The sequence below is a fragment of the Branchiostoma floridae genome, chromosome 2 (assembly GCF_000003815.2).
Source record: "Branchiostoma floridae strain S238N-H82 chromosome 2, Bfl_VNyyK, whole genome shotgun sequence".
Classification (NCBI taxonomy): Eukaryota; Metazoa; Chordata; class Leptocardii; order Amphioxiformes; family Branchiostomatidae; genus Branchiostoma; species Branchiostoma floridae.
Genome location: NC_049980.1, coordinates 712,892 through 740,257, shown reverse-complemented (window position 1 = coordinate 740,257; position 27,366 = coordinate 712,892). Strand labels below are relative to the sequence as shown.

The 27,366-nt window shown below is 39.7% G+C and overlaps 2 protein-coding genes across 3 annotated transcripts; one reads left to right on the top strand and one right to left on the bottom strand.

Annotated features, from left to right (window-relative positions):
• Nucleotides 1–3,507: 3,507 nt before the first annotated feature.
• Nucleotides 3,508–13,460, top strand: LOC118404107. Its single transcript, XM_035803087.1, has 11 exons — nt 3,508–4,312; nt 5,478–5,588; nt 6,149–6,283; nt 8,429–8,553; nt 8,944–9,000; nt 9,757–9,817; nt 11,026–11,070; nt 11,757–11,953; nt 12,380–12,454; nt 12,692–12,773; nt 13,302–13,460. Exons 1-11 carry the CDS (start codon nt 4,246–4,248, stop codon nt 13,442–13,444), a joined length of 1,098 nt encoding a protein of 365 aa, XP_035658980.1. The 5' UTR covers nt 3,508–4,245; the 3' UTR covers nt 13,445–13,460.
• A 1,324-nt stretch (nt 13,461–14,784) lies between these two features.
• Nucleotides 14,785–27,166, bottom strand: LOC118410237 (probable serine carboxypeptidase CPVL). Of its 2 annotated transcripts, none has more exons than XM_035811799.1 (13): nt 26,955–27,166; nt 25,574–25,785; nt 24,159–24,274; nt 23,242–23,356; nt 22,271–22,329; nt 21,854–21,933; nt 21,394–21,460; nt 21,026–21,148; nt 20,412–20,543; nt 18,690–18,788; nt 16,761–16,937; nt 15,885–16,067; nt 14,785–14,899 (listed from the first exon to the last, which is right to left on the bottom strand). In XM_035811799.1, exons 2-13 carry the CDS (start codon nt 25,767–25,769, stop codon nt 14,801–14,803), a joined length of 1,446 nt encoding a protein of 481 aa, XP_035667692.1. In that variant the 5' UTR covers nt 25,770–25,785; nt 26,955–27,166; the 3' UTR covers nt 14,785–14,800. The 2 variants fall into 2 exon arrangements, with proteins under 2 accessions (XP_035667692.1, XP_035667691.1); XM_035811798.1 differs by having other exon boundaries at nt 27,011–27,166.
• Between the last annotated feature and the right edge of the window lie 200 nt (nt 27,167–27,366).

Genomic DNA, 27,366 nt, shown 5'->3' with positions numbered 1-27,366 from the left:
TGATCTTGTGCCCGTTGGAATGGTATTTAACACCAATTTCCTCACTTCAACCAGGTGAAAATAAGTACTTGTACCTAGCTATAGTAATGAGTTCTTCGCCTATAAATTAAAACGTTAACTGGTCTGAGGAGAGCTATACCTTGATCCCGTAAAAAGTATGAGTGTAACCCCATGTGAATGGTTCAAATGAATCCGTCTGGATAAACAGCTTGTACCCTTTAGTAACAACCTTCAACATTTTGCGAAAAGGCTAAGGGAAGTGATATCCGTCGTTGATCGAGTCAAAGAAAAATGAAACCCAATCTCAAGCACCAACCCTAGCGTTTCAAACTAATATTATAAAACCATTTTGTATGTATTATGATTGTAGTTTACATGTAGTTATCAATAAATCATTACTATATATAACTAGAAGCAATCGGCGGTACAATTTTACTTATTTTTTTTAGCATTTGAAATAAAATTTAAGTTTGTCGGATCATAAGATATTGAAGTGAAGCCTAATAGTATATATATAGCTTATATTTGTGCTCTTGATGACTCATAATCAAAAGCAACTGTTTTTGATATTTGAATTGTTTACTGTAGTCAATCTAGTTAAGGCAGCAAAATTGACATTGTTCTTAATTATTTGTAATCAATTGAAACAAATAACAGAATAATCTGTGACAGAATTCGAAAATCAACTTGCATATGTCTTTCATTATTCTAGATGCATTGTTTTGCGTTTGTAATGAGCTTTATGATAGCCGGGTTCACACGTGCGTATATGTTCAAGTCCATATGAGGTCCGTATGGAATTTTTAGCCTCTATACCAGGCTCCACAGGTTGTTAGAAAAACAATAGAAATTTGAGAAATATAGACATATAACATGTTAGAGGAGTTAAACTGGCCGAAGAGTATGGTTTACGACCCAGCTATTTTCTTTGGCATGTTATCTGGCAATATTTGTCGAATTTCTATTTTTCCAGCGAGCCTGTGGAGCCTGGTAGAGGCTAAGACTTTCATATGGACCTCACACGGACTTGAATATATACGCAGGTGTGAACCAACCTTATTGTAGTACTGACTTCATTTTATTATCCTTTATTGTCTAATAAGTAGAATTTTAAGATCTAGTCTGTATTTTCTTTTTTTGTAGTTTATAGTTGACCATACAAAAGTAGATGTGCTTTTTGTCGTGTCAGACGTCAATAAAGCTTGTTTGTCTCTTGCATCAAAAGGAAATAAATTGTGTTTAAGAAATCAGCAAAAGGCTATGTGTATGTAACGGTAAGAGAATATGAACATTAGATGACAGGAATCAGACGGGCGGCGAACTGGTCCGGAAACACTGATGAGTTTACCTCAACCGATACACCTGGTACTGATATACTCGTCAGCACTGTACTGTCTCTAATGGTGTTGGCAATGGTCTCCACTGGCCGGAATAGTTTTGAAAATTGGATGTACCATTTTGATAATTTATGAGATCTAAGACGATGTGCAGTCCTTCTAGAAATCATTGATGTCTGCCAAATATGTTATAGCATACACAATAGCTTTACTTTGAAAATCTTAAGATCGAAAATTGGATTTTCCCCTTTAGATTTGGATCGTGTTGAACGGTAAAAACATAGTATAAGTCCATATTAAGTGACTTGATAGTGCTGCAAATGGTGTTAACATTGGTGTTTACATATTCCACGTTTTCTTTGATTGCCGACACGTTTGGTACTGATATACTCATCAGCACTGCACTAACTCTAATGGTGTTGACAATGATGTCCACTTGACGTGATGTTTGGGAATATTTGATGTACTCTTTTAATGCTTAATGTTCGTGAAATATAATATACGTCCAGATCTAGTGAATTTATACTGTTGAAAATGGTGTTGACATTTGTATTTACGTGTTCCACGTTTTCTTTAATTGCCGATACATTTGGTACTGATATACTCATCAGCACTATGCTGTCTCTAATGGTGTTGACAATGGTCTCCACTTGCCGGAAAGTTTTGAAAAATCTAGTGTACTCTTTTCATGCTGAATGTTCGTGAAATATAATATACGTCCAGATCAAGTGACTTGATAGTGCTGCAAATGGTGTTGACATTGTTATTTACATGCTCCACGTTTAGTACAGATATACTCATCAGCATTGCAGTGTATCCAATGGTGTTGACAGGGGTCTCCACTTGTTCAAATGGTTTTGGAAATTTGATGTGCCCTTTTAACTTAATGTTCGTGAAATGTAACATACGTCCAGATCAAGTGACTTGATAGTGTTGCAAATGGTGTTTACATTGGTGTTAACATTATTCCGAGTTTTCTTTAATTGCCGATACGTCTGATACTGATGTAGTCATCAGCACTGTACTGTCTCTAATGGTGTTGACAGTGGTCTTCACTTGCCGGAATGTTTTGGAATATTTGATGAACCCTTTTAATACTCAATGTTCGTGAAACATAATATATGTTAAAAGCCGAGTGCACTGGTAGTCATCCCCAGACAGGTATTGCAAATGATATTGACTTTGGACTTCACCTGTCCCAGGTTATCTCCACTTACCGAAGTGGTTTCGGAACTTTTGATGTTCCCTTTTCATGCTTAATGTTAGTGAATTATGATATACAACAAGGTGAAGGGCACTGAAAGTCGACGACCAGACTAGTGCTAGTAAATGGGGCTAACTTTGTTTTTACCTGCCTTTAAGTTTTATTTTATTTATTTGGAAAACATCAATTGTTAGCAAAAAAAGACTAGAAAAAGTGACGGCAGACTCAAGTTATGTACAACATGTTTCATCACAGTCACCTTTGTAGAATTTGAGATAAACCTTCTGCAAGACAACTTTTGTATTATAAGAAATACAAAATACAAATCTATGCGTACGTATATACTCCCCGAAAAGACCTGGAGAACCAAGTGGTTCTCATAACGTTATAGGTAAACCATGTCTGCAAATGTGACTGACAGTTTGTCTAGTCTGGTATCCAGCCGTATTATACGGGTTCCTTAGAAGACAGAAGAGAAGCTATGATACGGCTGGATACCAGACTACCTTTGGTCAAGAACCACGAATGTACATAAAACCTTATGAAATAAAAATTGTGCAAGATTGCGGACAAAATTGTCAAATGTGTTAAGTCAGGAAGTTGTATGTTTGGGAGGAATTCCAGGTAGCAGGAAGTGTAGGGTGAGTGGGCGATTCAACTTCCAAGGAACGAGGTGAGTAGAAAGGATGGACTGTTAGCACCAGGAAGGAAACCTTAATAATTTGTAGCTGCGTGGGTGTTCTGGAAAACCCCAACTAGCAAGGGAAATATGCGCGAGGTTATATCAGGCCACAGCATGTAAATTTTGTTGATGGCGTGCTTTTTGCCTGATTTCTTTAAAAAAAGTAGACCTTGTTTTCCTTTCCGGAGATGGTGAACATTGACGAAAAAGTACCAAGATGAAAATATGTCTTGTGGTAGCCTTGATTGGACTTGTGGGCTACAACATACATGAATACGCAAAATCTGAAAATGTATTTGCTGTACATTGTACCCCTTTTGTTGATCGTAATTGTGCAGTTACCAGTGCTTGTCCAGCTAGTTTGGTGACCTTGTCTGTGTGTCTTACACAGCCAAATAAATCAAATCAGGACCACATACATGCATTAAACATACATGTAAACACTATTAAGTCCAAACCCGTTTTGGTGAAGATAATGATCGCAGTTCAAACGTTTACATTGCCTCATTCAATGTCCATGATGAATTCCTATTTTTAGCCTCTCTACCCGATGTTATCCAGATTCACGACCCAAACAGCTTTGTGTGTTGATACAACAATCTGCACTTCCTCTCCTGTTGACAAGACCAGTGACGTGACATTGCCTCTACTCGCCGGTGAGAAACGCCATCTGCTCAGTGTTAGCCCCACTTACGTCCGAAACTCCTTGCCTTACGCACTCAGTCTTCACTGCTGCGTTAATCCGTCCCGGCGGCTGATGTTAGTGATAGCAGGCGGGAGCTGACTCATCTAGCCCCGGCGGAAACACACAAGGGGATCGGTACCTTCCAGCAGTTATAAGACAAGATTCCCGCGTGCAAGCTTGTGACATTTCTTAGTCTAAAATCCAGCTTACGAACGTCACAGGAGCATTTCTTAATCTTAGGAGTTCCCTGAGACATAAAAGACTTTGACTTTGACCCCCCGTAACCCCTGACGTTGAACAACATTCGGTTGTAGCAAATTTGGACGAGTCCATCGACATGTCGCCATTTTCTGTCTTCGCAGCAGTCCTTGTGCTCTTGCCGTCCACCATTTTGTCCGCGAGAGGTAAAAAATCTTTGAATCATTACTCCTATGTTTTGACACTAAATCTTTGTTTTTAAAGAGTCTCAGTTTGGCCTGGTAGGTCTTAGTCCTTTTTGCCGGGTAATTGGTGGTTAGGGCAGCTCGCGTATGTTTGGGTTTGACATTTGCATCTGACAGCGACATACGGTTTTGATAAGAGACGTACTGTCCTCCTTATCGGCAAAAACTGTGATTGGCATTCGAAAACAAATCTTTCCCTGGGCGCTTTGCGTGCTTTCTATTCTCTCGAATGTTGAATGTTGGTAAGTATAGCGAGCAAAAATTACTTCTATACTACTATGTTGTTTTACTCATATGAGAACGATACGTTGGTAGTTTCCACAAGTGTGACATGATGCATACAATAGGTAGCTATACCCCCTTTCCACTATAGGATGACGCTCTCGTCGGAGCTCTCTTTGTGACCTAAAATTTGAAATATAACAAAATGTATGGAAAAACGAATTTCTCTACACTTTGTGCTTTCTGATTTCTTCTCAGTTACACTTTGACCCAGGGCATCTCATGGGCCAAACGCACAAACCGTTACGCCAAAGGGACGCCTAACGTTACATCTAAAGATGAAGCTTTCAATTTTGTCATGTCATACATAACGGAACTAAGACATTTTGGTTGCCATATTTCCGCATCCCTTCTTACTTACTTAGACTTAGGGGCTCCCGTGTCGTCCGACACATGAGGCAGTCAGGTTGGCCCAGCAAGCTCTGTCGGCAGCTATCCTCTGTATATCCCTCCAGTTGATTTTAGCTGTTTGTAGGTCTCTCTCGATGGTGTGCCTGTAATTCATCCTGGGGCGACCTTTACGTCTCTTTCCCCGTGGTGCCCAGTGCATAACTTGGTATGCCAGTCTCTCTGGTGAGAGTCTCACGACATGGCCCAACCAGTTCAAGCGCCGCTTTCGGATTGTCACAGACACTGGTTTTTGGCTGGTCCTAGCTCTTACTTCAGTGTTGGGTATGAAGTCATCCCATCTGATGCCTAGTATCTTCCTTAGGCATTTATTGTCGAAGACATCTAGTTTTTTTTCTTGGCTTGACTTCATGTGTCATGTGCATCCCTTCGGTACTTGGTAATTACAGATAAACGATGAGTTGTGAATCAGTTAGACTCCGTATTGACTCAACAGGCCAATCCCGGCATCCTCCGCGGGTGAACCCGAGCAGCATCGCAGTAACATGGCACACTGCGCATGTCCGGCCATACACGCTTAACGTCACGGTCACGTGGGAAAAGCCAGGTACGTACTGTACTGAAAGGTTCTGAATAAGATTATGTAAGAGAGCTTGTAAGAGAGAATGGAGGGAGATGGTGTGTTTCTATGTATGTGAGGATGTGTGTATATGTGTGTTGGGGGGAGGGGGGGGGGGGGTAGTGTGCGTGTGAAAGAGAGAGGAGAAGAGACGAATGTACAGACGGATCAGTTACAGATAGCATTACCTTTCTGCATAGCTAAGGACATGTAGATTGGATTATATAATGATTTGATTTTATTCATTTGGCTGTATAGACAAAAAAATCAACGCGGATGTTCGAAAAAGGAAACTTTGGCAAAATGAATAGATTCTTCACTTTTTGCCTCCCTGGTTTTTTACCTTGGTATAATTATTAAACATTTGTATAACTTTTTTGATATGTAATTATTATAGAGTTTTCCCAATATGTTTGCCATTCTGTACCTGCTTTGTACAATTTACAGTGTTCTCAAAAAACTCTTTTTAACGAACGAAAGTTGATGCCTGTGTCGTTTTCATTCATTGATAGCATCAAGATGACCTAATCTGTAATCTAATACCCCAGGTTCTGCTGTGATAGACGGTTATCTCGTCAAACTGGTCCAGCTGTTTGAAGACACTGGGAACGAGGGTGACCATCCTCCAGTAGGCTCACTCCCAGACTTCTTCTCGGACGATGATGTCGACGGTTTGTTCGGTGGTGAGTATCAAGTCTTGATGTTGGATGTCATTATGATGACAGACACAAATGTGAAGAACCCAACTGCAACAATACATACATTAGTGAGACCAACCAGCCACTTAAGAGGTACTTTAAGGTACAAAGAACATTGCAAATCCAGTGCCAACGGCTACTCTTTTACCATTTTCAACCACCTGAAACACAAGGCACTCTTTAAACCTCCAATCCACCGATATAAATTGTCTTTTAGCTTCACTTTGTCTTACCACGTCTTTTATTGGACATTTAAAATTGTCTACACTCATAGTTCGGGTAAAAAAGTTCAGTTCCTCCAGATCTCTTCAGTGTCACTGACGAAAGATGGTGGATACCATCTGAAACGTCTGACCGTATCCAGTTGCTTGAGTAACTGCCTTTTGGCATATTAACCCTCAAGCACCCGACCTTTTTTTGCGACTAAAATGACCGAGTGGGGTCCAAACGGACCCCAAAATGTTTTGTTCATAAAATCTCAGTACAATTTCTTATCGGCGATCATTGTATAAACATAGCTTCGTCAATGTAAGAGGAAGATTTTGAGATGTTAAGGTGTTGCTAATTCCAACTCATTATCATAATTTATGCAAAAGTTCAGAAGGACCACGTTTTGCATTAAACCTATTCCGACCAGATAGGGGGATTTTGAGGCCCTCAGCAACATTTATGTCGCATAACTCATGAACGGCTAGAGCTAAAGCTACGAAACTTGATAATTTATCACAAAATATTGTTTGCAAAAGTTTTTGGTCAAAAAAGTAAGTTTATCATTTTTGGTGGTTGCCATGGCAACCATATTCTAACAGGCATATTTTTGCCAAAATTTGACAATTTCAATTTAAACAAGGTTTTCTTGGTAAACCACACCTGTTTTCTGACAACAATTAAATTTTATGAAATTTAATGTAATTTTCATGACTTAAAATTTATAATTTATGCTAATGTCATGACGTCATTGGTGAAAATCCAAGATGGCCGCCCTGATTAGGCAAATGACGTCATAATGTCGTCATATTACATGTTGATGACACAGAAATTTTTGTAATGATTAAGGTTTACATTCTTATTAATGTCTGAAAGTTTGGTAGTCATACTGTAAGTGGTTAAGGAGTTAGCTTCCAAAGTTTGTTTTAAAAACTGCACATTTTTGCTGGGGTCCGTTTGGACCCCAGAGGGACTGAACACAAACTTTCTTTATAATTTCCACATAATTGTACCAATCTTTGCGAAAACTTGTGAGAAGGTATAAGACATATTGACTGACAAAGTCACGGAAGGATTTTATCTTCAGATTAAAAATGTTCAAATGGCACTTCAAAATGTACGTCTGGGGTCCAAATGGACCCCACTCGGGTGTTTGAGGGTTAACCAAGAATCTGTCAGTTTTTTTACAATCCCCTACACCTATGAAGTAAAAATCAGCCACAATTTGCCTGACTTGGTCTCTTTCAGTTACGCTAAAAACGGACTCTATCAAATAGTAATAAAGGACATAGAAAAGAGATTTGTAACTCCCATTTTAGCTGCATTCTAACTGAAAACGGACCAGACATCTACAACTATTTGTAAAAAAAAACGATTGTAGGAAAATTAAAGGTGTCATTCGTAAGCATCCCAGGTTATTAAAAAAGAAAACTCAGTAGCCCGGTATAGAAAGTGTACAACAAGTCCGATTCAAAGATTTTTTTTTCCGGCAACACACACGTACACCAATACACATCAAAGGATGACTCCATTTTGTAATGAGACATAATCTGACGTACAAAAAAGGCGTTTCCTTAGATCTCCAAAGACAGGACAAAATTCTGACCCTTCCGATCATTGATGCTGTTGTTTTTTGTTTATAAACTTTCAATATACCGTAAATACATTTAAGTTCACGAGGATTTGATATCGCGGTAGCGGGGTAGCGGGGAAAAGGACTTTTCGCGTGGTTTTAAGTTTGCGGTAGCACCATGCACTGTAGTCTCTTACTGACTTCGAAAATGTTCGCCGTGGTTTTAAATCCGCTGTGAAGCGGCCACCGCGAAAACCGCGAGCATTAAGCCACTGCAAACGTTTCTGCATTTACGGTATCTAAATTTTCCCACACAACATTTGTTGTTATTGATGTATGTTGTTTGTCAGGCATCCCGCCACCGCTGTTTCCAACCGAGCCTGGAGAAGACATTTTTCCGCTGGACGGCGCTTTTGAGCCACCGTCATCCAGAGCAAACGTCGAGTCGTACCTGAACTTGGGGTACACCTTGGTGGTGAGTCAATAGTCTTGTACTGTGCTATTTTAATCTTTTTTTTACAATATTCCTATATGTATATAGTGTTCATAACGATAACAATGTTTCGCAATTACATATCATTTTTTTATCAGACATAGCTTTTTGGCAAGACCGACCTGGCATTCTGTTTTCACATTCGTCTAGAACAGGATAATTAGAGAATACCTGAATGGATTGTCTTGGTAAGACCTCAAAGTGATAACAATTTGTGTTCCTAGTTTTTTTCTATCGCACAGCAAGAAAATTTTGGTTTTGATATCTCGCGTCTTGTGCCAGCTATGGACATGGTTTTCGACTGCTTGGGAAATAGCTTTTATGGACAAGAAAATATGTTGTAAATATTGTTGTTGTTTTTGTAATTTTCAGACTAATGAGTCATTTGTGGGGACGAACCTGAAGTACGGACACCAGTATAACCTAAAGGTAAGAGCTGACAGCATTGTTTATGCAGGTCTTACATCCCATATCAAAATATCAATATGATGTTTAATATAAAGGGACAATGAAACAAATCAACAGTAGCAGGTCATGAATAACATTTTTTCAAAATGACAATCAAGACATAAAAATTACATTCGAAATGTTGGTAACATTCGGTCACCTTCCTAAGTGCAATTCTGACTAGTAATGCAAATATGCCACACTGCAGCTACGTGTTACTTACTGCTTACATTGCTGTACCAGACGAGACGCATTTTCAGGCACATATATGGCTCGTTCTCATTTAGATATAAAACTGCTGTCGCCTACCTTTGCGACTTGGTACGCAGCCAATCATTTGACAAAATCACCGGTTCCTTCGTTTTTCCACAATCCCTGTAATGTTTTACAAAAGATACACCACAAATTTTCGTATTTGTTGATGACTTGGAAGATTACCATAGCCACGGGTGGTATTTCACCCCCTAAAAATTGGCCTTCGCCTGATAAGACACGAAGAATTCAAATAGTAGCCCCAAATGTAACAATTTAGTTCCCAGAATTATTGTTTGGCTACCCAGGCCCTCTGCCCAATCACGTCAGATCGCTCCTGTCACTGATATTGGAGGCAGTGTGAGTTGGTTTATAAAGCAAATTATCTCTAACATACAATAGAATAGCAAACATTATCCAACATAATTATAGGGAGCTGGTTTCTACATTTAACAGGGGAAATTTGTTGTGCTCTGCCTTGAACAGATTTCCGTCGTTTCCAGTGACGTCATCAGTGCGGAGACGGATGATATCGTGTTGTCTCCAGGTAGGTGACTGACAGCCTTGTCAAACAATACCATTGTGTACAGTAGTATCCAGAAGGCAACTGGGGTAGTGCTGAGTTTTAATTGTTAGGCCACAGCAAGTAAATTTTATGGATGATATCCTATGCAGACTGCAAAAATGATGAGACAGAGCGAAAAAAACAAGATGGCTAAATTTTCAAAATAGACACCGTAAACGTCGTAACAAGATTTGAAATGACAAAACGTGGCATCAAAACTAACAAGGCATCCGTTCCTGTATCAAAGAGGTAAACTAGTGATACTAGGGTGGTACACTGGTATCACTTTGCAAGCTGGCAACTACATTTATGGCTTCCATATTGGTGGCACTTTTAGTACCCAGCAAGTTTCACTTTTGTAACTATAGTCATGTCTACATCCCTAGTATCACTTCTACAAGTATGATTATTAGGCTTCAACACAACATGCCTATTTAGGTCTATCTGACCATCCCCAAGGAGGAAAAAATTCTTGTTTTTATTTCTGAAATCAGACAAAATTAACGGCTGCATGGACGCTTGTTAATGTTTTAGCGGTGAAAAATTCCCTTTTAGCTAGCGGAACTGATCTCAAAGGTTAGATTGGTGAAAGCTTGTATGTACACGTGGTATGTAACTAAAGAAATTAGCAGGTAAATTTTTCCAGCTGCGCGCTAGGTCGGAGGAACATAGTCCTGGGTTCTGAGTGGTGCGGCTGTACACTAACAGCGAAAAAGTGCCTTTTTTGGAGGATTGTTTGTAACTGCTATAAAAAAAAAGAACTTATGTGTAGTTGACGTTGTCAATATAGGGTAAATGTGCTCAACATAGAATGAAAAATCTGCTAAAATTTTACGTAGCTTCATTGTGAACGCGCCCATTGAAACCACGAATTATAACATAGAAGTCTATGGGAAGATAAAACTCATCAATGAGATCTAGACCTGAATATAACGTGTTTTGAATGAGCTTCGGTCAGGATCTTTGGCCGGATGGTAGCTCTTATGACCAAGGTTTGAGAGCTCCTTTTAGTTTGTTCTGGAATTTTACGTTCATTTTCAATTGAAATAAAAAAAAAAATTAAGAGAATGTTTCAAGAAGGTATTGACCGGTAGTCGTGGTTTAGGTGTTTAGGTAGGTTTGTGATGATCAACATTGACTAAATGCTAATGATGCAAATCGGTGTCTAATTTTTGAAACATGTTTTCCAGATTGCTATTCAACAACTTCGGACCTGGAATTCTGCAAAGACCAACGTAAGATGTATTAAGTGACATGTCGCATGTCCTAAACTTTCAACCTATATGTCATACTTGAAGAACGCACGTTGCAAGTGCCCCTGTGCTAATTTTGAAGTTTACTGATGGCGTACTTAGGACACATTTTGAAGTTCACTTATGCCGTACTTAGGACAAGTTTGGAAGTTTACTGATGGCGTACTTAGGATACATTTCGAAGTTTACTGATGGCGTACTTAGAGTAAGCGACTACACTTATGCCAAATAGCAGCTACTCTGGATGTGATCTTTGGTAACGGTCAGACGTTTCAGATAGCATGAATTGCTTTCTCCGGTGACTTTGAGGAGATCTTGTTAAATAACAGATTTTATACGGAAGAAGGTGAATTATTTTATCTTTCATAGTTAAGGTATGAACCATCTGTTCAACAAGATCAGAGTTGCTGACGAATTTTTGTGGATGCTATCTGAGTGAGCGTCTCCAATACCATTTTTCAGTTGTTTGAGTAGCTGCTATTCTTATTACCTCGATGTCCAACATTTATGGACGTACTATTACAGCTCTAGATGGACCTTGTGATTTGGAGGTGAATGTATCATGTTCAGGACTATTACAATATATTGCCTAGCTTAAAACTTGGAATAGTTCTAGAAGAATATGTTATTCTCTACGGTGTAGTAAAACTCGATCCATCCCCTACTAGCTATAATATTCTCCAGTGCGCCTGCGCACCTTAATGTTGCCAACCTGTCACGTGACGACACAGAGAACGTCACGGCGGTGGTCACGTGGTCAAAGCCGGTACAACATGGCGGCCCGATCTTAGGTTACTTCGTCCGGGTGACCTTCTCAGGGACAGATGACCTTGTACCGTGTTCTCCAGGGGGATATGTAGACTCGGTAAGTGTATTGTTTTCGCACCTGATGCATTTGGAATTTTTTTTGGTCAAAAATACAATCATGACAAAGGAATTTTGATTTCTTGATCTGCTATGTACGTTTTGATCATTAATACCAATTATCATTCATCCGCAGGGAAACCTATGTCCGTTGTTTTAAGTTAAAACAGGGTATTTCGAGTCAACTCACTATGCGATATTTTGAAAGTATTGTAATTTGAAACCACCATCCGCTGACTTAATATCCTTAAATATCCTGCTTTTAAAAAGCAATAAATCGACATAAACCACCTGTGAATAAAGGTGAACTAGCCTTAGAGGAAGACTTATTATATATTCTAAATAAAGTGTATCATCCATTGCCTATGTGTATGTTACTATTCTGTAAAGTACTTCCATGGCCAATCGCTAAGTCAATGTTTTACAGACCACAGTAGCCGGAAGTGACGACATACCTTTCGTAATCCGTAGGCTGGAAGTTGATCAGCAGTACCGAGTGCAGGTTTGTGAGTTTTGACACATTCATGAACATAGTTAACAGATTGGTGATTTTGATTAAAACATTTTGACAAAATCTTTTATAGCAACTGTGTTTCTTCTAACATTATATGTCATAAAAATCTGGGCAGATATATTTTGGTGACAGTGTATAATGACGTAAGCACGGTGCATGTGTTACTTTGTTGATTATGCCATAGCACAGCATATTTATTGTAGTAGTACTTGTATAAATCGATAGGTGACGCCCCTGGTTGATGTTGAGAGGGCTGACACAGACACACCCTACGGAAATCCAGCTTGGGTGACCTTGGACACCACGGGTAGGTTGAAAGCCATATAAAATGTTTATATATGACTAGGGGTGGGTACCGGTACAGAAAATTCAGGTCCCTATGACTCATGCCAATGGTCCGTTTCACTGCAAAGAAATCTGCTTGATGGAGCACTCGACTCAAACTGGCGTTTTAAACAACGCAAACTGCACCTGTACGATTGACTTTAAAATCGTCTCTACTTCACTCTTGTTATTTTTCTCCACCTCCAAGCACCAAAACGCGTGAATGCCTGATGAAATAATTTGTTAATTTTCTAATAGGTCCAACATCCGGTCCACCTACTTCTATCAGGTCCTGTTTTTATCTGGACCGGTCCAGTAAGAAAACCCGGTTTTGTACGGGTACGCTGTACCGATACCCAGCCCTAGTTCAGACTGCTATAGGCTATGTTGATTTGATTATATGGGTGAGATCCCTTGGGAAAGCCGAAAGTGAATGTTATCCACAAAATCGACATAACATGGCCTTACGCTCATATGCAATTGTTACAAGAAGTGTCATTCTCGCACACAGGGCTCCCTGATTCTGATTGGTCAATGCGAGGCAAGATGGAGGAACCTAGGGCAGGTCACGTGACGAGTGGACAACCAATCACATCAAAAGTGCCTACCAACATGCTAATGATATTTGCATTGGTCGCAGTGACGTGTATGTAACGTTAGTGTCAGGAAAGATAAACACTCCTCATTCTGCATATATCAGGGATGCTTATTATAAGATGCAAATGTACTACATATACAATATAGAAATGTTGTGTGAAGTCACTTGTGTAGTTTATGATTACGTTATTAGTTGTCATAATAACTGAATATGGCCAAGTAGCTTTTGCGTTTTGACTTAAGGTGTTTTTTTCTTTTCAGTTTTTCGCTAGAAATAGGAGCTGATTTCTTTTCGTCGATTCAGGAACAGCTTACAAACTAGTCTAAAGCAAAAAGTTATCCGAAATAGAATTTAGCAAGAGGTAACTCGCAATATATTCATGTTAAGTGTAAAATGTCTCGTTATTTCTTGTACTTTGTTCCACCATCAAAAGTATCCAAAACATCTAACGTACTCTAGGCATTGGTCTTGTAGTAATTTTGTAATAAAAATATTATTTAAGAGCCTCTAAACGTGAAAACGGTTATAAGATGGCATTTTCAGCACCATGGACAGTCACAAGAAACCTTTTATTGCTTTCTGAAAATCACCTTTGTTTCCTAGTAAACAGGTTGGAAATTAATTAGGTTGTATGGAATTTCTTTGTAGTTTATACTGGAAAGTGCAAAAGTGTGTAGTTACACACACACATACACGCACACACACACACACACACACACACACACACACAATTGCCCAAAGCAATACACTTATATCCCAGTTTTAAGACATTAATTTTCACTTTATTACATAACATCAAGGCGTTGTGCGCTGAAATATCATATTCCATATCATTTTCTGTTCTTATATGAGATATTATATTATCACTTTGCTCAGTTATTTTGCTCATGCTCGTTGTCGTATTGTACTTAGGTTGTTGACAATGTTGAAGCAACTAACATTGTGTAAGAGCTGAGTTCAATGTCATTGATCATTGAGATATACATGTACATGGACCTCCATGCTTCCTAGGGAAACACGCCCACATCTGGCTTATCACTGTCTTGTGTGCCTGACTGGACAGTGGGGGGTCTGATGACTGTTTCACCATAGTTTTTGTAAAACGTAATCTTTGCAAGATTTCTTGCAGTTTTGAAGGAACTTTAAACTCAGCTTATTGATACCCTACAAAATAGACAAAGTGCATGATTATATCCTATTCTAAAGTGAAAAAAAAATTAGTGTTTTCAAAGAAGAAGATCTTCCCCTTTAGCCAGCCTGGAGTGTGATGAAATCATTAGCCCACCCCCTAGAATGGCTACTGGAGGCCTGGAAGTTGTTGCTTACAGCTAGGAGGGTCTAATTCTGCTGGTCACTCCAAAACATTACGTAGTTTACCTTTAAAAGCTATTTACTGATTGGTCTCCAGCCAGTCATTGGAAACCTTTACCGGACACGAATCTGTCAATCATGTCAAAGGCCCGCTCTGGTTGGTCGAATGGAAGAATATGGCCACCACCCTTGACGATCACCTGGAGAAGAGAGCAAAAGCAAAATTTTAAAGTTTAAGCAAGGGTCAACATATTTGGAATGATCTGAATATTACACATGTAATAGTAAAACTGTTACAATATAATAGTAACACTATACAGGAAGTTTACATATTTCAGAGTTCAGTTTCTTTGTGGATTCTGAGTTAGTGCAAAATAAATTTTATTTCTAGTCTTTTATGTATACCAAAATATTAAAACATCTTATGTTAAGTGCATTCATTTTTTAACCTTACCTGCTTGAATAATCTAGACATTTTGGTCCCATGTGTTTGAAGTTTTAACAATAATCCTACTTTAAATTTTATTCTTTATTACCTTTCAATAATATTCTCACAAGGTAAAAATCATCCAACTGCCGTACAATGCCAGCCAACTTAATGTGTAAAGGGATAATTACAGTATAGAAACTTTCCACAATATTCTATTGCCTTATTTTACAAAGTCTGTCGAAGTTATCTACCTTCCTGACAAACCCGGCTACCATGGTGTCTAAAGGGTTAATCATATTAACTTTCCACAATGTTCTATAATTCGTTTCACAGACTTTACCAGAACTGACTCTACTCAAGCCTCGGCATATCAAATGGCTGCAAGGCGTATTTGACTAAGTGGACCAGTATCCAAGCCATGGCGGAGAAGGCACGCCGGTAAATGTTACAATTACGTGAAACTATAAACAAAGATCGCCGCCATTTTGTTCCCTTGTAGAATTATCGCAGTTTACACATTTTCTTTCCGTTAATTCGAGTGCCATGCTGGCCAGTAGCTTGCCGGTAGTCGACTTTGGTAGTACATTGACAGTACTCAAAGATTTTGTAACATGTAATATTGTGTTAAACTGCCTGTATTATAAAGGAAAATTCTACCGGACTGGTAGTGCATCATCCGCGCGTACGTGGTAACCTCTGAGAAAGGGCTTTTTGCCTGAATTTTACAATTAAGTCTTCTTTTTTCAAAGTCTTACCTGGTAGAAGTTGTCCACCTGTAGGGCAAAGCCGGCCACGTCAGTGTCTGACGGGTTAATTTTCCACACCGTCCTGTTAGCCGCTTGGTACTGATCCAGTTTGGACCAGGGAAGTCGCTGTAGGAAGGCTTCAGTCAGTACACCAGCAACAATCACGTCCAGCTGCCCATTGTACATTAACACCTGCAAAACAAGACCAAAACTTATCAGAAATACTTCTCAGTTTCGGTGAAGAGTGTAAGAGGTTCATCAGTCACGTTTGTAAACAGTTGCTACCATTTTTCTTCCAACAGTGACTGTTTTAAAGGTAAAATACATACCTCCAAATTTTCGATGCCTGACAACACATCTTGATCACGGAGAATGACCCAGTCTCGATCTCGCGAGAGAACACGGGGAGAGGGGTTAGATGATCTACGCAAGCCTGACCTAGTCTCGTGTTCTCTCGCGAGATCGAGACTAGGTCAAATTGAAGTAAATCCTGACAAAGTTAACCTTGACGTTCATCTTCCCAACACCTACCAATATACATCAACGGTATGTTTATGAAGGTTAGACATACAAGTGCATGAGGGCAATTCAAACTCTAAAATAAGCCTTCTCAAAATGGTTACCACGCATGCAGGGGGGAAAAGAACTCTGGGTAATAGTCATTGTCAATATATCAAAGTAGAAGGCCCCCAGACGTCTCGTCTCTACCATTTTTTCCATTTGTGTAACAATGTCTGGAACGTAATGGCGCCTGCAAAATGTCGGAATCCTGATTTTCTGGGGGCCTTCAACTTTGACATATTACCCAGAGTTTCTTTCACCCGCGCATACGTGGTAACTAGTGTGAGAAGGCTTATTGAATTAAGGGAAGTAAATCTTCATTACCTTGTAGTTGTTATCCATGATTGTGATTAACTGGGGTACGACAGGCTGCATGAAGTCCATCAGCAGATGTTTCAACACGTCTATCCCATCGTGGAGGGTCAGGTTCCCCGCGTGGATGGCTTTCCTAACCCCCGGTTTGGCCAGGTACGTCCAAAAGTACTCCTGCTCTGGAGGCTCCTATAGCAGGGACAACAATCATGGTGAAACGTCGATGAAACGGTGAAACGGTGTAGGTTATTTATTTGTTAGGATTCTCCATGTATGGAGGGTATGGCGGAACAGATGTCAAGGGACACCTTTTCAAAGCCGCCATACACACATGTTCGCACATGTTCCGGGTGAATGATGTAAATCACCGTGTGGCTGATACGGTATGGAGGTTCGCCAGGCCTCCATCCGGGTGATTTGAAGTGAATCACCAACTCCAGACAGAAGGGTCTTCCATCTCACACCGCACCATCGCACGTGTGGGGTTCTTTAACGTGCATGGGGTGTGGCTCTCCCCATATACGGGACCTCCATTTAACGTCCTATCCGAGGGACGGCCCTAGCCGAAGCTAGGTACTCATCAAGGTTAGACATCAAGGTAATAAGATATGCCAAAAAGAAGTTACTCGCCAAGCAACTGGATATGGTTTTGGAAACGGTCAGACGTTTCAACTAGCATCCACTAGTTTACAGTGTCACTGGCCAAAACTTTTGGATGCTAGTTGAAACGACAGACAAAATCATGGGGATTTTTGGGCTTAAAAGGACGACTGGGAATGTGCGGTACAAAATCCTTGATTATCAATTATTCAGAGTCATTTATTGATTGGCAATTATTATGGTCAATTATTGAGTTTCAAAGAAAGGGACAGAAAAATGTAGTTCCGTAACAGTTTGCACAACTGCACATGTACGCATCTTAACATCAACGGTGAAAACTGAAACTTGACTTTGGTTTGCTACTTTTACATGCATGTTGACTCTAGTTGGCTGTACTTAGTGGTGCGTACCTAAAGCCCGGACTGTTTAGGTCCAAGTAAAAAAAACCTAAATGTCTGGACTCAAGTCCGGACTTGCAAAAAGCTATCTGTCACTTATATTCCCTTTTCTTGTTCTAAACCATCTTAAACCTTCCATAGACAGTGAAATTTGCACTGGAAAAAGACAAAAGCATTTCGTGTTTACACTGGCTGTATATAATTTGCATGTATTTTTCACATTGCATTTCATTTCATGCTAACATGCAATTTTATATGCACCATCCCCCCTCCCTCTCAAAAAAGAAAACTTTCTAGCGCACATAATACGCAATGATGGGTTCAGGTCCGGACTTTAACCTGAACTGCTGGACTTGAATCTGGACCTGAACCTGAATATGAGTTTATGTACTCACCACTAGCTGTACTTGTAAATGTATGAATTGCTTTTATCAGTTCATTCTTGTGACGCTGAAGAACAGTGATGGATGTCACTTAAATTGCTCGTAAGTAAATCTCCATTTTTATCTAGTTGTAGAGATTGAATTGTATTTAAATACAATCGTGATTTTGTTCACACACAACCAGTGACCGATCTGAGCATCTTATGAATGAACAAATATTAGAAATAATTCAACTATATCATAATCAAATTGACACGTGTCTCAAATACGTATGAAAAAATCTAAGACATCTAAATGTCGGAGTTATTATGATTAAAGAGGCCATCCACCTTCAGCTGGATGGTGCGAAGCTGAACCGCAATAAAGGGGGGGGGCAGATTATCTACGCAAGCCTGACCTAGTCTCGTGCTCTCTCGCGAGACTGAGACTAGGTCACTCTCTGTGAACAAGATGGACTGATAGCCGTTGAAAATTTGGAGGTATGCACCTTACCCTTAAAAACAGTCATTGCTTAAAGAAAAGTTGGAGTAACTAGTAAAGATATCTAAGAGTTCACTTACCACAGTCCTGAGGTAGTTGAAGTAGTTGGACCCACCGGTGATGTTGTAGAATAAAGTAGGGTAGGGAGTCAGGGCACCGCCGATGAGGGCATCAAACGTCTAAAGCATTTAGAAAAAAAAAAAAAAACTAATCAAAATCTATGACCTTCACCAAGAAGGCTAATTTTTTTCTCTGTGTTTTTGTGAGAGGGAGGGGGCAGTATGAATGTCTGGATGGATTGTATTGATATTCTCAATGTAGGAGGTGTTGGTTTGGACCCCCTGATGGCTTTTCTTATAAATACAGGGGCAAGTTTAGGGTCAGATTCTGACGGAGAATAACTCGAGAAGGGTTGATGAATTACCACGATTTTTGGCATGTGTGAAGCTTTAGCACAGCTTTATATAGTTGAATGTTAAGTATGCAAACCAGAATCTATTTTGCACAATGAATGAGGAAATTGTATACATCCACTGTAATCCATTGCGGAACTATTTCATCATGTGACATGTTTAGCTGAGAAAGAAAATTAAGAACATTTCATAGATTGATAGATAATTTGTATAATCAATGAGAAAATTCTATAACCTCGTTGTGGTAAATGAAGGAAATTTCTTACTTGTTGTTTTGTTCCTTTGGAGGTTCAATACGGGTTAACATCATTGGATATTGATGATGCAAATGATGACATTGTTTGCATACCTTAACCCTCAAACCACCGTAGCTTTTTTGTGACGTAGATTACCGTCTTTGTTTATTGTTTTCGACCGGAAATGTTAAAACGTTTTGTACAAGTACAGTTTCTTTGTGTGGATCTTTTCGTGAGTTGTATGTATGTATAGTTTCATTAATCTATGTGGGACAGTCTGAGATGATTAGGTGAGAATACTTCTAGCTCATTATCATAATTTATGCAAAAGATCAGGAGGACCACATTTTGCAACAATGCTATTCAGACCGGGAAGGAGGTTTTTGATGACTGTACCAACTTCAATGCCGTATAGCGCCTGAATGGCTTATGCTAGGGCCACCAAGCTTGGTAACTTTTTAGAAAATGTTGAAAGCAAGCATTTGCAGTGAACAAAGTATATTCATCATTTTTCATGTTGCCATGGGAACGGAATTCTGACAGACATATTCATTACGAAATTTTCTAATTTTGTATTAAACATTGCAGTTTTAAGGTTTTCCTGGCAAACAACAGTTGTTTATCACATCTTATAAAATTCAACGTAAATTTCGAAATTTCATGACTCAATTTTCATAATCTATGCTAATTTGATGACGTCATCAGTCAAAATCCAAGATGGCGGCCGATATTAGCTAAATGACGTCATAATGTCGTCATGTAAAATGATAATGGCACAAAAGTTGTCCCAATGATTTTGGCTTACATGAACATCATTCGCTGAAAATTTAGTGATCATACAATAAGCTGTTTAGTCGTGGGTCGCAAAAGTTTATTTTATAAAAATGTTGGGGTCAGTTTTGACCCCACTGGACCATGCATAAACTGTCTAGTATAACTTAATCAACAATGAGCCTATCTCGGTGAAAACGTATTAGAAGTTATAGGACATATATACGAACAAACCCCTGGAAGGAAATTTGTTTTCGACCGGAAATGTTAAAATGGCACACAAAGATATACGCCTGAGGTCAGTTTTGACCCCATACGGTGGCTTGAGGGTTAACAGAAAATGCTTTTTTAGCCTTTCGGTCTCCATGTTCATTTTACTCACCTCAAATGCTTGAATGTAGAGCTTTTCGTTGACCTGCGTCTCCATCAGGTTCACGGTCTCCCCGAGCTGGAAAGCCTGCTTGTTATTGCACATCCCTGTGTTGTACATGAAGTCTGGGAGGGCACGGTATTGCTGAAGAAAAAAAAAAATTATTGATTTATTGATTATCGGTTATACATATTCAATATACACTGAGATCAATCTGTTTCTGAACTTAACACAGCACATTGTAACAACACAGTAACATGAAACCATCCTCCTACTCAGGGACATCCAACGGCGAAACCACCTGTCTGGATGTACCCTGCTTTCTCAACCGTCACCCTTAGTTCCTGTGGGCGTCACCGCAAACCCGCTGTCAGCAAATCAGAGAATAGGCCTTTCAGTTTTCAAAAGGGATTTGGCATATATATAATGTTATTCTCATTAATATCTATAAGCAGGGCTGCCAGGAACTAAGGGTGACGGTTGAGAAAGCAGGGTACATCCATGCAGACAGGCGGTTTCGCTGCTGGATGTGCTCGCGCATGAGGATGCATGAAGCATGCTTGCATAATGACATTGATACAGACGTAACTTACGTTATCAAGTTGGAACAATCGGTTGTTACGTACATTTATAGGATCGCACCAGCCGTTCCCGATGGCCATGCCTTTGAAGTTGATCTTTAACGTGGCTGTTGGGTTTTCCATGTGGATCTTGTAGCTCAGTGCTGGGACATACTTCCCTGCATAGGACTGTGAAAGTACAAATCAAGAAGTTATTTTCAATAGGAAATGCATGCTAGGTTAAGTGAGTGTCATATTGTTGTACAAACACATGTTGCGTATTTCACCACAATTGAAATTCTTCAAAAAGTAGGCTGATTGTGTATTCATCGATACATAATTAATCTATTGAAAAAAATAGCACTATATTCTGTAGTTTAGGACCCCTTTATATTTTGAAGGAGTCAAAAGGGATATCACAGAGAATGACTCACCACTCCTGTGATATAGAAATCTCTCTTCTGGAAATCTGGATAGATTTGGAAAAACTGCAGCAACGCACTGTGGGGTGAAAACGCCTCAATCAGAAAACTATCATTCCCCTACGCAGAGACATCCAATGGCGCTAGTAAACCGCCGCTTATCTGTGCTCTGCTATCTCAACCGTCACCATCAGTTCCTGACCACCCTGCTTATAAATATTAACGAGTTTACCCCTATATAAGCGAGATCCCTTTTGAAAACTGAAACTTCATTTGTTGGCTGACAGCTGGCGACGCCCACATGAACTGATCGTGACGGTTGAGATAGCAGAGTACACTAACAAGCGGCGGTTTGCTAGCGCTGTAGGATGTCCCTGCATAGGAGAATGAAAACTCGAATGATCTCACACTACTTTCCTCCATTGAGAACAAATGTACACTTAGTCTGCTATGTATGTAGCATTGTTTTTACTTGTAGAGGTTGTCAGCTACTTCTTCGTCGTTTGTGGAGAATCCAGCGTCAGACTTAGTGAAACTGAATCCTGTTCCAACCTGCAGATTACAAAGCAGTCGTTTAGAAATTTTACTTAGGTTATAAGTAGGTCAAATAGATACATACAATGATACAAAGCATTCAAAAGTGCAAGTTTCGGGTCGTCTATGTTAAACTTTGTAAAGAGACATGGAAAATACGAAGCAACTGTTGTTTAGAACTATATTTATTGTTAGTGCTGTTTGTCTTGTTTGTTTGTTTGTGAGCAGGATGATAATACATGCATGGTTTATATACAGCAAGCAGTACACAGTTGTTAATGATCCTAACCACTGTTATTGTTTGCTGTTTTTAAGTTTCTGTTTGTTTGTTTTTGAGCTGCTTTGAAGTACTTACAGGGCTGTCAAAGTACAGCATGGAGTAGGCAGAAATCCAGGTCACGTTTTGACTCATCACTGAAAAACAAAGTTACTGTTAATAGAATTTTCATCAATCAGTGACTACATTTTGAACGGTAAACTCACGAACCTCCAAGTTTTCAATGGCTATCAGTCCACCTTGATCACGGATAACCAGGTTCTCGCGAGAGTTGCGAGAACGGAGCCGAGACTTGCAATGATGGCTGGGAGCAGCCCAAGTCCTACCCACCCTTACTCCGCAAAGAGGCGGGGTGATGGGTAGATCCACGCAAGTCCCGACCCAGTTCTCGCAACTCTCGCTTAAGGTGATGGGTATGTGGTCTGCATGCCGTGAACGTGCTTATAACGTACGATCTCTGTGCGAATTGCCACGTTACCGAATGCAGGCTTTACTTACACGCGCTGCGTACGTATGGCTTCCTTACTCACTCTACTCGCTGTACGGGCCACGCGCGTCGCCAGTACTGGCTTGTGCGGGGTGGATTCACGGCCCGAACGCAGAGAAAGTTTTTTATAACTTAAAGTGCTACGGTGTCTCCGCGTGCTCCCGAATCCATTGGATTCGTACGATTTCGTACGGAGGCGGAACTTACCACTTACAGATCCAAAAAAGACTGCCAGTGTTTTTGTAACGCTTTTTTTTTCTATTTGCTTTTGGAAAGACAAGGACAATGTGGCACTGCACTCACACAGTACGGGTAGAAGGTAAAGATAGACCTCCCCGACCGAAGTCACGTGCCCATTTTTGTACCTGGGTGAAGTGAGGAAGGTCGTGTAAAGTGCCTTTTCCAAGGGCACGGCGGGTATCGAACTCGGAACCTCTAGATCCCGAGCCGAATGCTCTACCTGTTACGCCATACACGACGCGACAGCGTGCAGTTTTACGTATGGCCGGCTGTTCCTTTAGCTAAGCTGCTAATAGTCTCCAAAACACCGGTATCAACTCACACTGAGCATCCTTTGTGATGTAGAATGGCCCAGTCTCCGTGAAGATTCCGTACATGGCTGTTGCACCCGGACCACCCTCGAGGAACAGGAGTAACGGGGCGTTCTCAGGGTCGGTCTGGAGGAACATCCAACAGGTACATAGTCAAGAGTTTAAACCGTACACAAAAAAAAGCCATTATAACACCATCGTCCTTTTTAGGAAAATGAAGCAAATGGAGACACAAAAAGAACCAGGAATTCATAAAACACATCGTGACTAATTAGTGCAAGGAAGATCCAGAAAAAAATCACTGCTGTAGGCTTCGTTACTTTAAAATTGTAGGTTTTGTTAGTATTGTAGGTTTTTTTACTGACCAGTGCGAGGAAGAACCAGAAGCAAAAATTACTGCTGTAGGTCTCGTTACTTTGAGATTGTAGGTTTTGTAACTTTTGTAGGTTTTGTTACTGCTGTAGGTTTTGTTAGTGTTGTAGGTTTTGTCACTGATCAGTGCATGGAAGAACCAGAAGAGCAGGTTACCGCTGTAGGTTTTGTTAGTGTTGTAGGTTTTGTTACTGTTGTGGGTTTTGTTAGTGTTGTAGGTTTTGTTACTGACCAGAGCAGGGAAGAACCAGAAGAACAGGTTACTGCTGTAGGTTTTGTTAGTGTTGTAGGTTTTGTTACTGTTGTAGGTTTTGTTAGTGTTGTAGGTTTTGTTATTGACCAGTGCAGGGAAGAACCAGAAGAACAGGTTACTGCTGTAGGTTTTGTTAGTGTTGTAGGTTTTGTTACCGCTGTAGGTTTTGTTACTGTTGTAGGTTTTGTTACTGACCAGTGCAGGGAAGAACCAGAAGAACAGGTTACTGCTGTAGGTTTTGTTAGTGTTGTAGGTTTTGTTACCGCTGTAGGTTTTGTTACTGTTGTAGGTTTTGTTACTGACCAGTGCAGGGAAGAACCAGAAGAACAGGTTACTGTTGTAGGCTTTGTTGACAGTCAGGTAGCCTGAGTAGCTTTTGACTGATGTGCCAGGAAGGTGTACTTCACTCAGCGTCTTAGCTGTGTGCAAAGAAAGTATAGCCATTTGATAAGAGATACACATAGTGAAACAAACTTAACCCTCATCCGACCGTATGGGGTCATTTTTGACCCCAGGCGTATATTTTAATCTGCCACAGCAACATTTTTCATCAGAGAAAAAATTCCTTCCATGAATTTGTTTGTATACATGTCTTACAACATCTACCAATTTTTCGCCGAGTTTTACCCATTACTGTATAAGCTATACTTGAAAGTTTGTGTCTTGTTCGGTGGGGTCAAAAATGACCCCAGCCAATTATGAATCATTAATTACATAAATATCAAGATATTTCAATAAAATAAAAGGCATTCCTCATTATTGCTATTGCAGCAACAGGTTATAGTTGCTTAGATGAGTAAACACAGAATATTTTGAAAGAAATTTAGTATTTTAGTGTAAAACACAGTTTTTCGACATTCTGCATAAATTATGATAATACGCACTAATTACCTATGCTAATGAAAGTGAAAATGTTTCTAATTAATTAAAAAACAATATATGGACAGAATGTGCAGAAGGAACCTACAAGAAAGATCTTTGCGGGAAAATAGACAAGAGTTATTGTATGTATGTGTTTAGATGGCGGAATATGGTGCATAAGTAAGTAATAAATTCGCTACTTTTCACAAATATTGTATTTTTTCTTGTTAAATAACATAATTATGCTAACAGCATTATTGCATCACCACAATTATTGTTTAGAAATTGATAAAACAAAACATTGTTTAAGTAAGTTTAGTATGGTAGATTTTCAGAGCAAATGTGGGTTTTCCTCATTTTCTGCATAAATTATGATAATGAGTAATAACTACTGACACCAAAACTTGTCAAAATATTTTTCATAGGTTAGTGAAACAGTAAATACATAGAAATGACAAAATAAGCCAGCAGAAATATGTCTATGAGCAAAACAAAATGGGGTCAAAAATGACCCCATACGGTCAGATTCGTCGTAAAAATGTAACGGTCGGATGAGGGTTTTAACGGGAATGAAATGTTACCGAAATGATCTGGAATTTATTTGTACCTTGACTTACTTTTCTCTGACCTTTTAAATAAACATTTACCTCTGACCCTTGACATACTTTCCTCAGTGTCGTGACCTTTAACCTCTAAGTCTGGTGACTTTAACTTCCATGATCCCTAACCTCTGATTCTTGACCCACCTTCCTGTGCCATGCCCCTTTGCCTCTGAGACTTGACATACCTTTCTCAGTGCACGGTACTAAAGTCTGACCTCTACTCCCATGAACCTTAACCTCTAACCCTTGACCCACCTTTCTGTGCCATGCCCTGTTCCAAATAAGGAGTGAGGTAGAGAGGGTCTCCGTAGTCCTGACCCTCCTGGATGTCGTGGTGCACCCTGGGAAACTTGGGGCGGAACGGGCCGCCATTACTTGGACTGACCGCTGTGGACTTCTGGGATACCAGGATCACGACAAGAAACACGATACTGCATCTTAACCCCTGCATCGTCTTATCTCCGAGTCTGCAATATTAAGTTGGAAGATCAGTTTACACATCCAAAGGCAATATGTCATGATGGCAAAAAGGGTACAAATTATAAGTGAAACTGCATGCTCTTGTCTTTATCATTATGATAGTATCTTCAGACATATCTATTACATTCAATCAAAAAAAAAATTTTGCTCGATCTAAGATATAAATACTGTAAATACAATGAAGTTGGTGGGGATTTGATTTCGCAGTAGTGGGAAAATGTGCAGTAGTGTTCACGGTAGTTTTGGGGTTTCAGTAGCACCATATACTGTAGTCAAATGCTGTAATGGAACAAGACTTCGTGGTGAAGCGGCCACCGCGAAAACATCGAACTTAAAACGACAGCTAACATCTCTGCATTTAAAGTAGTCTAATCATGGAGAACTCTGTGGAGAGACCAGTCTCATTTAGGTGAGTCTGACCTGAGGCGTACATGTGACCTCTCTATGACCCCACAACAATTTTGCTTGTCACCATGACTATAGGAGAAGAAGAACTTTATTGCACGACAAATGTAAAGGACACAATGTGTGGAAACTTGTACATACAATACATACAGAACAGTTTCACTAAATGTGTTGCTAATATCTAAAAATCTAGGAAAGTAATCCGTTTTACGAATGGTAATAGTATAAACAATCAGGCTAGCGTTATGTGCTGCTTCAGGACTTGTGAAAAAAATATTTCTCCTCACCTATCAATAATACACAGTTTCCTTTGCCTGTTTCCATCATTTATTCAAATTAAAATGAAGATTCGTAGTTTAAATGACAGGCTCGGTAAATTTACGTTACCTGTATTTGAGTGCATTGAATCTAAAGACAGCATGTACAATTATAGTATATCTGTAATGCTAAGATCATAGCATAACATTTAATCAAGAGTTAAATACCAAGAGAGAAAAATAACTAAAAAACGAACCATGTGTTACTCAGCACCAAGAGACTACGTCTAGCCTAATAATAGACGTAAAACAAGGACAACAAACAACAACAACATTGACAACATTAAGTTCACGATATTGTGTATTAATATGTCGTACATACCAGCTGGATGGATATGGAAGAATTAGATAAATGACTAATCGCAGATTGTTTGCAAACATTTACGATGTTTTAAATTGCACGATAAAAATTATGTCTAAAAAGCAGTACTCACGTAAGACGTAAATTAGCCTAAATTCAAGGGCCATATAGAATATGGCTATCACATACCGATGAAACGCTGTACTTTACAAACTGCGTCGATGTAACGTTAAGAGTCACCGAAAACGCAGTGTCAATTTTCAACAGTCTAATCCAGTCTTGCGTGGAAGTGAAAACTACCGGTTTGACCTGACCGCTAGTTCAACAACGTGAACTGCAGTCATATGATTCACACGCCCCTTTGGTAAACGTGGTATCGGACCGATGTTTGTAAACAACGAGCTCGAGGTGCTGAATGTCCACGCGTGACCTTTGCCCCATGGGCCTGTCTCACCAACGCATATCGCATGGAGGCGCTGTGTGATAGTCCAGGCCAAGCGCAGCGATAGCAGTACCAGAACATGCCGTTGCCCGCCATTTTTGTT

What these genes read in the sequence shown, in the direction of transcription:
- LOC118404107 (XM_035803087.1), top strand. Translation starts at nt 4,246, where the DNA reads ATGTCGCCATTTTCTGTCTTCGCAGCAGTCCTTGTGCTCTTGCCGTCC. An exon ending in TGTCGACGGTTTGTTCGGTG is followed by an intron (nt 6,284 to 8,428) that starts GTGAGTATCAAG and finishes GTTGTTTGTCAG; the next exon opens with GCATCCCGCCACCGCTGTTT. An exon ending in ACTTGGGGTACACCTTGGTG is followed by an intron (nt 8,554 to 8,943) that starts GTGAGTCAATAG and finishes TGTAATTTTCAG; the next exon opens with ACTAATGAGTCATTTGTGGG.
- LOC118410237 (XM_035811799.1), bottom strand. Translation starts at nt 25,769, where the DNA reads ATGCAGGGGTTAAGATGCAGTATCGTGTTTCTTGTCGTGATCCTGGTA. An exon ending in ACAGGGCATGGCACAGAAAG is followed by an intron (nt 24,275 to 25,573) that starts GTGGGTCAAGGG and finishes CTTTGCACACAG; the next exon opens with CTAAGACGCTGAGTGAAGTA. An exon ending in GTAGCTGACAACCTCTACAA is followed by an intron (nt 21,461 to 21,853) that starts GTAAAAACAATG and finishes TTCACCCCACAG; the next exon opens with TGCGTTGCTGCAGTTTTTCC.